This window comes from Mycteria americana, chromosome 3 (assembly GCF_035582795.1).
Source record: "Mycteria americana isolate JAX WOST 10 ecotype Jacksonville Zoo and Gardens chromosome 3, USCA_MyAme_1.0, whole genome shotgun sequence".
In the NCBI taxonomy this organism is placed as follows: Eukaryota; Metazoa; Chordata; class Aves; order Ciconiiformes; family Ciconiidae; genus Mycteria; species Mycteria americana.
Genome location: NC_134367.1, coordinates 37,068,990 through 37,082,770, shown reverse-complemented (window position 1 = coordinate 37,082,770; position 13,781 = coordinate 37,068,990). Strand labels below are relative to the sequence as shown.

General features: G+C 38.7%; 1 protein-coding gene across 1 annotated transcript in view; it reads right to left on the bottom strand.

The window, feature by feature from the left end:
- MEI4 (meiotic double-stranded break formation protein 4) overlaps positions 1 to 7,781 on the bottom strand; it is a 76,400-nt gene extending 68,619 nt beyond the window's left edge. The window contains exon 1 of the mRNA XM_075497301.1: positions 7,541 to 7,781. Coding sequence (XP_075353416.1) covers positions 7,541 to 7,775 — 235 coding nt within the window. The 5' untranslated portion in view covers positions 7,776 to 7,781. The remainder of the gene's footprint in view (positions 1 to 7,540) is intronic.
- Positions 7,782 to 13,781: the final 6,000 nt, after the last annotated feature.

Genomic DNA, 13,781 nt, shown 5'->3' with positions numbered 1-13,781 from the left:
AACATACTATGTCTTATTAAAAATGCCTTGCATCATTGAAGCTTCGCTAAGAGACAAGAAGTATCAGCCAATGCAGGCAGCAATGATCTGGGTGCAACTGTAATAAGCTGAAGGCTGAAATGAGGTAGACTCCCTAAGAAATCAGCCAGGGTGTGCATTCCTAAAAACATCTTTTTTGTTGACTATAACATAGTACAAATGTTTGGCTTTTGTTTTTATATACCCAGAAGCCCACAAACAAAGACCTGCTTGAGGAACTCAAATTTAAGTTTGAGTTAGGTTAAGGATGACCAGAGAGGTTATGGAATTTCCATTCTTAAGAGATACTCAGAAGCTATCTGGATATGGTCCTGCACAACTGGCTCTAGGTGGCCCTGCTTGACAGGGGGGATGGACAAGATGACCTCCAGTGGTCCCTTCCAACCTCAACCATTCTGTGACTGTATTTCCAGAGAAAAATTTGACTGATCCTTAGCTTCCCACAGGGAAGAGGATCCTAATTGCCATGGCCACACTTCTTAACTAGTTTTTAGCATATACATTCTGTTTTTCCCAAAACTATCGTTCTGTTACCCTGAAGAAAGGAAATGAATCTACACTAAATTATGAATACCACTTGCTTTTATGAACCTTATTCCTAAAAATCGCTATGCATCTTATCAGGAGCTTGATCTATACAGGGAATTTATAAAATAATAACAAACCTTTTCTCTTGCTGGGACAATTGGGTTGGTTTTGCCTCTGAATGGGTTCCTTACACAGAAACCTGGAAAGAAAAGGATGCTTCTTGGGTCCCTTTGCCCCAAGTACGTGCTTAGAACAGCTGTAGCAATGCCATCTGATAAGACAGACAGCATCTGTTTTCAAAGGGAGAAAGTTTCCACAACCAAAACAGACCTGTTATCCATGGAAGGAGCAGTACTCTGAGATTTCAATGAATCATTACACTCCAGCTGGTGCTTCTTCCAGATTGCGAATTAACTTATTTAATTATCCTGAAAAGGCCTCAGCTTTCATAAAGTTCCCCATTGTGACACTACAATTACGGGGAACAGATTTATCTCATCTTCATATTCCACGAGCCATATTCCCATAAATCTGTGCTAAACACGTTTTAACTCCATTTTTGTCATCTCATGTATCTGTTCTCAATTCCCTGCTCCCCTCCTAAAAAACTAAAATACTTTTTAGGTTGTGAGACATTACTTGCAATGCTGCCTACTTGCATTAGTACCATTGGTAGAAGCATGGGAGTACACTAGTACACTTAAGATGTCAAATGACAGTTCATTTTTGAAGTACTGTCTGTCTGACACCATCATGCCTTAGAGAAAATGCTGAGATGACACTGAGTTAGACTGGGCTGCCCTTATGGATCTGTATGGAGAGAAAGCCACCTCCTCGGGGCGAGGAGGGGGAGGGCAGAAGGAGGGAGGAAGAATCTCTTCATGCAGAAACATCACATCCCTAAGCACCAGACAAAAATAATGAGATCTGTTTTCCATGGTGACATCAAACTAAGTGCTGACTGCTGCCCAATGGGGAATCCTCTCACCTTGGAAAGAGGAAGCTAGAAAAAGAAAGAAGCTAAAGATACCCCTCAGAGGCTGACAATTCCTCTGCAACTGTCGTTCTTTTGCGTTCCTTGCTTCCTGCCAAACACCAGGGGGGAAAAAAGCAGTGACAGGACACAGCAATCTATAACAGCAGCTCATTCAAACATACTGACCTGAAGAAATAACTTTTACATAAACGTACCATGATAACTTGGAAATTCTAGTCTATATTCCTCTACCTTACCACTATGCCATAGGAACTAAAATCTTTGCTAAGTGCTATTCAGGGCAGCTGTAAACATTTCACACCGTTTCATCTTCTTTCTGGGGAGGGAAGTACTTTCTCCTAATAGACTAATATGTTTTTATCATTATTATTCAGTCTGATTTGGACTGCTGCTCCCTCCACTAACGAGGAAGATTCCTTTATGAGGCTGCAGATAACATATGCACTGAGGAATCTGCAAATGTTTTGGTCTGATCTTTCTGAATTCATCCGATTGGTTTATCTTTGAAAATGAGCTTAAAAAAAATATCTATTATCAAAATTGTGTTCTCCCACTGCTCCTTTTAATGTAAGCAGGCAGAGGAAACATCACAAGTTAAGTTATTTAAGTCACAGTGGAGAGTTTTGCCCTTTCAGAGGTATGAAATCAAATTATTCAGAAAAGATTTTGACTGGCTCTTCCTGCTCTCAAAGCAGGACTTACCTGATCCCTCCATTGTCTACTGAGGAAATGCTGGGGCTTTATGCTGAGCACCCAGAGTTTCTGCCTCTCCCTACTGAGAAAGAAACACCCAAGCCATTACTTACAGGAAAGTGGAAAGGGAAGAGGTAGCTGAATTGTTTGGTGGCCCAAAACAAGGCTGCTGGTAAACTGGAGTTGTGTATCATTTATAATCGGTTTTACTTCAGCTGAGCTAGTTGGTTCCAATTCTATATGCTTCTGCTTTTGGACCAAGTCTGAGCTTCCAGCAAGAAGAAAGGAGACTAAAGTGTCTTCATTCATACTAATCTACAAGGGAAATTGCTCCCCTTTTTCCACATGTACAACTAAATGCCTTAAGAAACACACTAAGTTAAGGAGTGAAGCAGGACATAGAAAATTCTTTCTATCTCTGTCTCTTATTCCCTAAAGAGATACAAGTTGCTTCAAATATCTTGACACAGGAAGCAGAATTTAGGGGACGGTATCTTGAAAAGTCAAACACAGCCTCAGGACACAGTTAAAAATCAGACATTCACGTTAATCACATTCTGACTCAGAGTTCAGCATTTCCCTAAACACACAGACACAACATGGTAGGGTGGGCTGGCAGCCGTATGCTACTGTGGAGGCTAAGAACACAGGAGGGGACTTCAGGACATGGTAGATTAAGTCCTATTGTAAATGATCTATAAAAAGAAGAATAAAGTAAATCTAAAAAAAAGGGGGGGAGGAAGCAGAATCTGATTTATTTTTTTTTAATTAGAGGAGCAAGCAGTTCAGTAAATTCCTATCCACTGCGTAAGGGAATAATATGAACCAAGACTGAAGGTGAAGCTAAGGAAGAGAGAATATATACTCGATACAAGTTTTGTTAAAAATATACCCTGGATAACTGATTTGGAACCCTTCAAGAGTATCAGCCTAAAGCAACCAAGGCAATAAACATCTATCCTCTAAATTGTCATTCCAAAAATACGTGCTTGGCAAAAAAGGGTAGAGTATTGCATTTACGCCTTCTTAGGTTGGAGTAACAGCTGCAGGCTTTTCAGATCTCTTTAACAGAGGCTGCCAAGAAACAATATGATTGTTGATTTGATGAGCTGATAACAGCTAAGGAATTTGTCTTAGAGGGCAGGTGCTTCAATCCATGAATCTATCAATTCATCAGTGCTTTGTAAGACCCTTTGTCTTTTCATGTAGCTCCAAAGCAAAGTGACAATAGAATGCTCAAATCTTTTATATTCTTAGTCTTGGAATAACACCAGCGAGTTTCCCTCCTTCTCTCTGTGAAATTTCAATCTGAATCAAAGAAAGGAAGGAAACTTTGATTAATATGAAATTCAATTTTTTTCTACCCATGTGCATAGTTGTCAGGACAATACTGGCAAGGTGAAAAATAATGAACAGACAACTACAAAAAGATTTGCTTCTCCTCCTCCTTGGATGGCTGACATACAGCCAAAAGCACCACCATGTAAAAGGAATACCAATGTCCTTGTATTCAGAAAGACAGTTGCACATTAAGTCAGTTAAGGAACTTCCACACACAGCACCGTCAGTGAAAATATACCACAGCAATTTTCTAAACAACACATTAAACTGTAACAACCCACACTACCAAGCAGTTTACCTGTAGCAAAGCATGCTCCTCTCCCTCAGCAAGGAAACCCAAACTTTTTTAGGGTCTCCAAGGACAAAGAATTAGTCAGGTGAGACAAAAATAATGCAGACAACATATCTTTAAAAATGGATACTTTGTTCTTTCTCCTTCATGTGCTTGTGCATCCATACTGTGTGCAACTTTATGTGGAGAAGGAAAACAGGCATCACGGCTTCAAAGAGCTCACAAATTTCTCACATCAGGGAAATAAAACTCCATGGGCAGTCTCTAATCATTCCTGAAGCCTCTGAAAGGCCTACTATTATTGTTACAAACAGCAGGTAGAAGAGGAAAGCTCTCACACTCAGAACGCAGAGCAGGGAAGATACAGCTGCAAAGTGAACCTTGGCTGAAGGGCTCAAACTCTTCAGCTCTCAACAGGCAGCAGCAGACACAAATTCAGTATCTGGTCCTTACTGCATGAGATTTTTCTGGTGGTGGATTTTGTGAAACCTTGGTATTCTGGCATCTATAGAGTCATTAAGCAGAACACAAGAAAGCCAAAGAAAAGCTAAGGGTTTCAATCCTTTTAAGAGGTTGCATTGTTTTAAGCAGAACACCAACTCCAAAAACGAGGCTGGAGAAACAAGTGGAGGAGGAAAAGGATACATGATATCTGTAGATTACCTGGCTCTAAGAACAAGCCTAGTTATCCTTGGCCCTAAAGAGAACTTCTTTGGTGTGATATCAGGTAGTAAACTTGGGCAATATACCATCAACAACAAACAATAACAATGGCTTGACAGATCTATAGTAGCCTTCAGGTGAACAGGATGGAAAACCACTTTTCCTCTCAACTTAGATTCAAGCTCCTTGAGCCTTCCTATCTCAGCAGTAGCCAACCTTTAGCTTCTAATCTCCACGGGCCTGAAAAATCTCAAAACTGGGACAACACACAAGAGAGGAAATTTTTTCTCTCAGAGCAGAAGATGTCAGTGGTAGAGTGGCCCCTATTTCAGGTAGGCTTTGCTTCTACGACCATCTTCCTTTAAATGTCAACCACAGGTGTTCTGCTTTTAATATACATCATCAACTGGATCACCAGAAGAGTGCACAGATCTCACCAACAGATATCCTGTCAGGTATCAGTAACAATCTTTCTTTATTCAAAAGCAAGAGACTGAGCATTTGTCTCCAATGTAACTGTAACCATGAGTGCTCACTCAGCAGTTACATCTGTCTGATGAAGAACATCTTTCTAAAATAACATACGGTTCAAATCCATTATCAGAAGAGTTCACATGTCATATGAAGGTTTAAGAAGGAAAAAAAAAAAAAAAAAAAGAAGAAACAGTCAAAAGAAAGAAACATCACAAAAAATGGCCATCTCAAAGTTAGACTCCAAGAGCTCAAAAGTGTCCTTTCAATGTTAAGGAAAACCTGTATGAAGAAGTAGAAATATGATACAGTTCAGATTTTCCACACATTTTTGCTCTTTTACACTCAAGGGGTTAAGAGAAACTGAAGGGGAAGACCACGTCCTACTCCTCTTGGGCAGCACATGATGCAGGTGGGGCTGATGTGAACCCCCATAGATATTTCAAATGTCAAAAGGTTTTCTGTCTAACAGGTTTATAAACAGTGAAATCATAAATATAAGCAAACATTTGAAGGGAAAAGCAGCTACACACTAATCCTTCAAATTCGTAGGGTGTTGGGTTTGTACCCCGGAGAAACTGAAGGAATATAGAAGGATTATAGTTACCACATACTCATCTCTACTATTTATAATTCCATTAGCTAAACATAGACTGAAATTAAAGTTTGACTTCACTGAAAAATGAGACTTGGTCAGCTACCCAGGGTATGTTTGAACAGGCTGCTGAGACCATAAAAAATAAAAAGAGGAGCTATCTATGAAGAGCAGCTTACTGAAGTGATTTGGGAATCATGGGACTTAGATTTCCAAGCCAGTTAGCCTATTCCTAGCAGAATGGAGAGAGGCATCTTCTGTGGACAATTCACCATATCCATATTAGTGATTATCGCAACAGGTCAAGTGAACGATAAACTGTAGAGTAATCGTGCTATTTCCCTGTACAGATAATGAAGAAAGCACAGAAAATTTAGTGCAGCTGTAGACATCTAAAATTATACAAGATTTATCACATTTTAGGTCTGTGAACAAACTTCACTGTGACTACGGCAATGAAAATTAACATCCTTTGGAAGAGGTGTTATTCACCAGGCACAGTTGCTTTTCTCTGCCTATCTCACAACCAGAAGAGCTTACTTCGGCAAGTGAGATATCAGTATTGCTCAGTTCAACAGCTTAGGGTAAGGAATCTTTAAAAAGTTAGACTTGGAACATAGAAGTTGCAGGTTAATTGATTTCATTTCTAGTGTTTGATATGTTCTGCTTAATCCACAATTAGAATATCCTCTCCAGACATTAGATGTTAATAAATCTCTCCTGATCACATGCATCATATGCAATCAGTTCTTCACAACATTAAGACACCTGTTGCAAACAGCAGCTTGAAACTTACTTTTACGCTTAAATAAACTTCATGTTTGGAATAGGTTGCAGAGAACAGACACACAAACAATACCTCAGTATGAATAGTCATTAAATCACTTCTCTAGAAAGGTCTATTATAAAAAAAAAAAAAATCATTAGCACTTCTAGCTAAAGTCTAATACATCTCCCCTCTCAGTCAAAGTTAGAATCCAGAAATCTTTTCACAAGGAAATAGAGAAGCTACTGTTTCAGTACAAAACAATTCCAGTAAAGCCTCATCAAGTTTTCTATCAAGGAACCTTCTAAAAATCTCAAGTCATAAAGCAACTAGCTAGACATTTTGATTTTAGAGATCCCCTCAACAGTGAACTGTCTCTCTCCTTCAGCCCAGAGCATTTTGACCTCCATCTCCCAGGGGGAATATCTCCCCAGAGCCTGGAGACATCCTCCACTGCCTGATTTCCAAGCTCATCCTGTGCCATTGATCTCCCAGAGCGAGAATGACTCACTCCACATGTACAAGTCAGAGAAACAGTGCTGTTTGAGCTCATCTTTTTTTTCCCCCCTCATATTCTTTAACTAACAGCTTTCCTGAATCCTACAATATCAGACTCACAATATTTTATCATATGTCATAATAAACATCCACAGTATCCACAGTCTAAATACACCAACAGAGATAGCAGACATACAGTCCTTTGCCTGCCCAACCTTCCCGTTATACATATTAGGGGTTCATGCTTTCGACACATTAGGCTTAAATTCTGATTTTAAGCATCTTTAAAGTGGTAAAAAAAATGCACTATATCTTTAAGATATATTCCAAATGTAAGTAGGGTACATCAATATTCTTACAAACTAGTATCTCCGAGGTTATAGAGTAACACTTTCTATTGACAATTTTGTCTGGAATTATTCCGTATGATACATATTGATTCTGAAGGTTAAAAATGTGAAGTTCTGAGTAAGCATCAAATTCTCAAGCTCAATCCCATTACAAATGAATTAAGTGTTCTACTACTTCAGGGCTTTGGGAAAAATAGAAAGCTGTACACTGAAGACTCTCTCATCTAGGTACAAGAAATGGCGCAGGCAACATGAAAGCTGTTTGTTTCCTTGCTACTGCAACATAGAAATTAATTCAGAAACTTACCATTTTCCAAGCAGAATCGTGGACAGATCTTGTTCAAAAGAAGTTCCTGACGTAATCGAAGAACTTCAGCTTCCAGCACTTCAACTTTTGATTTCCATCCAAAATCTTGTTCTGATACAGTTTTGGCAAGGTGCTCAGTGTATTCTTTGCAACTCTTCCCCGGTGGTTTTGAGTGGATAATTGCAAAAGCCAACGCTAGTTTTGATATTTTCAAATACCAAACTTGTTTCTCCATTCCTCCTTTGATTTCTATTACATTAGAAAAACAGAAAACAAAAAAGTAACTTCACTATGACTCTATTAAGCAAATCATGCACAGTATTTTCTTGGCTTTGAAAACTGTTCAACAGTAAGACCAATTATTTTATTTCTACTGCATTCCTAAATCATCAAGAAAAAGAGTAGAAATATAAGCATCTGTGCACAATGTGAGAATAAAACATACATGAGCTGTGCTCCAGCTACAGCAATAAAATTCAAGCAGTGTTTGAGAATAATTGTGGAAGTTGCAAGCACTTCAAATAGGCTTATCCTAGCAAAACTTTATATGCAAGGGTTATCTTCACTAAAACAAAGATGAAAACACTAAAAATACTAATCTCAAAAAAACCCCTTACACCCCCCCCCCCCCCAAATGCTAAGCCCATGACAGAAGAATGCATATGGGGTTATTTATACTTAGCTTAAACACAATACATACACTTTCTTGAAAGTGTACCAAAAAGTCCCAGTGCTCAAAAGATAGAACTTCTGAGGTTGTTGTTAGTGTCTGGTTTTGGACACCTGGTATTGCTGCACTTGCAATTCTAAGTCTACATTAAGCCTCAAGCCTGCAGAAAGGTCTATGCAGACAGCTTCAAAGTGATGCAAGGGGCTAGTAAGATAAGTGGTGAAGACAGTTTTATCAGCTCTGTTACAAACAGTGAGGACGGGGCAAAAGGCGTTGTAAGAGTCAGAAAAAGAAAAGATTTATCTAGATGATTATGTCATGGGCAACAGCACAGGACCTAGGAACAGAAAAGTAAAAAATGAGATTAAAAATAACTAATAATAACCAGTGTCTCTAATTAGCAAAGTTTTTTTTTTTTCTAATTCCACACCATTTTCATTCAGTAGTTCACTGTAGTCTTTCTACTTGAAAAAATATTACTTCCAGAATAAAAAAAAAAAAAAAAAAAAAATCACTTCCTACACTTTCGTCCTGGCCTTAACATCTAAAAATTGTCCATAATACTATTTTTTCTTGTTATCCAAGAAAACTGCAGGCTAAGCACTATAATAAGCTGTGTTGAGCATCTCTGAAATAGTCACAGCACAGGTTTGAATAAGGTATTTTATGTCATCCTTTAACTAGATCACCTGCTATCACTAAGCTGATTTCTTCCTTTGGCTCTCCTCAACTTTGGGCAGTAAGTCATAAATTATCACATATTTATTTATCCATCGGGGCACTTACAGAAAGAGTTGCCTTTTAAATATTTCTTTCACCTTTCAAATACTTCTGAAATGCACAAAAAATTCCTGTACATTCCTTGCACACTGTCCATTCAGACGCACCAGTCAGTTACACTTCGATATGTACAGAGCACAAGGGATAAGACTGCAGAAATTCCTTGGGAGCTATCCACCTACAGCTGTGTTTTAAGCTACTGTTCTCCACTTGAAACACTACATTCCTGCCCTGTGTCAGGGCAAAAACACCTAGTCTAAGCCACCAGTGCACTCTTAAAGCTAATGAAAGAGTAAGCCCTTAGAAACTGAACCATACTATCTATACCCACTGCTTAAAGCAGTTATGCATTAAAAGGTACTTTTTGCAAAATTTCTTATTTGTAAAAATCCATTTCACACAACTTTTCCATTCATATCTAAGAATTCCAGTGAAAAAGCAGAAGTTAATTCTCTCAGCCTCAAAGGATCAGCACCTCTGTGGGACAACAAACTGATGTAAGACTCTTGTTTGCCTTATACATGAAAGGAAATGTTTTACAAATACAGAACCATGCAAGTAATTGAACTGCCTTCAAAGCTGTGAATAAAATGAAATACATGGAACCACACTGAAAGAAGAGTAAGTAGTAACAGTAAGGTATCCAAAATCTTTGGCTTTGAACCTGAAAGGTGCTCCCCAGATTATCTCGTCTTCTTAATAGAAGTTTCACCCAGATATCACTCAAACAGCGTCTGTCAAACTTCATTCTTACAAAGTTCCTTCGCAGAGCAGAGCCACAAATTAAGGCAGGCAGAAAGATGTCTTACAAATGGCTTTCGCTGCTGGTTTATCATTTTGATATCTCCGGAGACTACTTTGCAAAAGCTTTCTGATTCACCTCCTTTTAAAAAAGGACAAAAAAAGATTCGCTTTGTGCTTTATAACATGCTTTGTCAGTACTAGCATTTTCCTTTAAATTACATTCAGGGAAGTTTCAGAAGGACCAACATTCCAGTATGGGTCAGGAGATGGTATTTAATTTCAGCGTTTCATGAATGTTCAGGTGCCTTTTATCATTAGAGAGTCACCATCAATACCTTCTTTTCTATCATGCTCTGTTTATTTCTACTCACGTGACATACTATTACAAAGAAAAGCCAAAGTTAGCTGTTTGACCGCTGATACTTTACCACTATGTACTTGACACATCTCAGCCCACAACTCTAAATCAAGTGATTTACAGTCAAAAAAATACCCAATAAAAATAATCTAATAAGTAGACAAGGATTACAAGGAACTGGAATGGGAATAGTTGAGACTGAATTTCTACAGCTCAAGGAAATTTAGAAGTGTGAAACGCTACTTTAGTAGTATTTTTTTACCACTTATTACCAAACTAAAGAGAGTCACTTTTCTACTTTGTTTTAAAGGGGACTACTATATTTTAAGCAGAGCAAAAACCTTAGTGCACATGCTAATAATACAACACAGACAAGCAAAAGGTCCTTTCACCTTCAACATGCCAAAATGCTATTTCCTAAAGGAGATGTATCCCTAATAAATCACATAAACCATGGTATCTTACCTAATTTTGCTTTAAATCACAATCATCAAAATCTTAAGCAGCATTCCACCTTAACACTTAGGACATACAGTTAAGCAATGAAATTTGGATTTTGAGGGAGGCCTTTTTGTCTTTAACATCTTATACAGACTCACTTCTATAGTAGTAGTGCCTTACACTGAATGAGTTTAATGAGGTACTTTTACTCTGGAGAAAAAGAATCACTTCTTTTCTGGAATAATTCCTTGCAGAGGTGCTGGTTTTTTTTTTTAAAGGAAAAAAAAAAGGCAGCACAGATCCCGAAGTTGGTTCTCCTTAGGAACAAGACACAATCAAAGCAGTTTTTGGAGAAGTAATTCTGTTGCAATCTCAAAATCTCTTGTTTAAAACCAGGTAATTAATGACAAATGGTAATATACCTGCATATATTTCCAGAAACAGTGGATTCCATAAAGATTTTATAGACAATATACAGCTCTCACCTCCTTTCTATTACTGTCACTATCACCATCTCTCTTTTCCTCTTTTATGATCATGAAAAGACAAGTTTGAGGAACAAAAAGCAGGAGTTGTAAGAGTTGATTCAAGTTTTTCACAGTTCTCTAAAGGAACAACTGCTCTCTCAGAAACCACTGTAAAAAATCTCCTAGACTATAACACACCAGTTGACGTTGTTAGAAATATGGGGATGCTGGCCAACTGTGCATTAGCAAAAATTGCACAGCAATCTGTTGCTCTCAGGAAGTGCTGCACTGAAGACCACCAGATACAGATGCATTCCACTAAAAGCATACTGGCAGCTACAGAGTTTTATCAATAATATTTTTGCTCATATCAGCACAGAAATCACACCAATGGTTAGGTAGAAAAAAGGTTTAGAACTAAACCAGAAATTTTCCTTGATTGGGAACAGTATCAGGACAAGAGCATAAAGAAGTCACCAGTCTAACCCTAGCTGCTAATGCCAAAATAATGTCTGACGGGAACTGGAAGGATCAAGAATTATCCACCAAAACATATATGGTACCCAAATTACTCAGCAAGAATAACTACTTACTAACAAAGCTCCATTTGCGTGTTTACTCAGTGTTGAGGGAGCCAGTAACCACTTGTGAGCCCTGCTAGAAGCAGGGCACAGCACCCTAACAACAGACACCGTCCGGTGACAAGTTTCCTATTGCAACCCCCTCAATCCACAGTCTGATACTGGAAGTGCACTCAGAGGACAGGATCGGCTAAAATCGCTGTCAAACACGATGGGGTCTCCAGATTTCCCACACGAGAAAGAGAGACCCCCCCGCCTCTCTCTACCCTTCTAACTCTCATGCAGGGAGAGGGTACTGAGGACCCACAGCCCCACCAAGGTCCTAGCCATGGAAGGCTGCTGAATAATCCAGCTGCTGAAATAATCACAAAAGAAGTCACAAAGAGCTCTGTGTTAGATAACCAAGGGGAACTAAGGTGTGGTGTAAGATCCTTTGAGGACCTTAGATATAAACAGGAAACAGGATAACAGAAAGAACCAGGGTAAATCTGATTCATAAACACTACGCTACTCCAACCTGCCAGTCCCGCTGTCTTGCAACTGCATTTGATGCAGCAGCTCATATTACACCATTAACTACAGCAAGATACCTTTCTGGTAAGTCTCACCTGGTTTTTGACACTGTCTGCAACATGTGAAGAGGAAATAATTCTCACTAATTAGAAAAAAAACCCACTATTTTCAGATTATCACCTTTTTAGTTTGTTTTCTTCTCAGTCGGAAACTTCATATATTTAACTCCATTTCAAAGGTCAAATGTTTCACATTATTGGTTAAAAAACCTAAACAATTCAAATCATTCATTGTTATTAAAAAAACTGAAAACATCCATTAAAGCCGTGAAACTTGCATCTAAACTTAAACCATTCATTAAACTCATTTTAACAAGCTATAAAATCTCCTATTTCCAAAACACCTGCAACCCCACAAAAGGGTTGTTTATGGACCTTGCTAGTTAGTGGTTCCCACTTTCATACTGCTAACATGTTGTCAAAGTCTGGAAGTTGAGGTCAAACATGCGACATCTTCAAGAAACAAAGACAATTCCCTGAACCGCTACTAGCACAAAAGCATCCCTTCCTCCCCTAGCACTCTCTTCACTGTCAGAAGATGCTTTTCTGCTTCTTACCTCTTCATTGTTTCTTTTTTCATTGTTAACTACATACAGCTGAACAGCTCAATCTCTGAATGCACAGCAGCTTCCTTCACTGCTGCACACAACATCAAATTAAGTCTCAAGAGGAAAAAAAAAAACCACTCCTGGATGCTACTGGGGTTTTTCTACCTCATGCCAGAATTGCACTAGTGTCAACAACAGGCTGACAGGGATAACAATCATTTTCTGTCTTTAACAGAAGTGCAGGGATGACCTCTTCATTATTCTTTGCATTAGTACACGCAAACTAGAGGAATCGGCCTCCCAAACAAGATTAACCTAGAAAGGGGTACAGTTAATTAAGTCTGCAGTCACATCAAAATGGACTGCGCCCTGAGGAAAAACCCAGTGATCTTGGGATGAGCCTGCCCCAGCTCCTGGGCCCATACCCATTGGTCTCTCTCAGCCAGCTCTGGGTTCCTCTACCCAGAGGAACAGCAGCGTGTGCTGCAACCAGCCATCAAGGGATGAGCTACTCAGTTTGCACAGGTGAATCCTCAGCTCTAGAGTTTTTAAGAAGCCTTTCGGAGGTGGTTTTGGGTAAGGGAGGTCAATAATTTTAGATAATTTACCTTTCTGAGAGCTACATACAGTTTTCTGACTGACCTTGGAAAAAGGGAAGTCACAGAGTGATGGGGGGAAGGGAGCTAAGTTCTACTGCGATTTAAAATTATAAGGCACCTCAAAATAAAACCAAAACCTAAACTTGTTTGAAATAATTCAACATCTGAGTAATACTCATTTATGTCACAGGATTGCACACCTTAGGCATGATCTCTAAGCTTGCCCATGAAATTCATGGCTAATAATGGAAGAAACTTCTTCAAATGTCATAGACAAAACCTTATTGCTTACAACAGGACATTTATTTGTTATTCAGATCATTACCATCTAAGATTGAACATTTTAAAAATTAATAGACTAAGACACAAAATAGACTGTAACTTATTTAACTTCCAGGCCATTCAAGGGCTCAGTTTTCTTCACATTTGAAACAGATGGGACATAGAAAAGGATTTCTCAGGACAGAAACAAATTGCCATT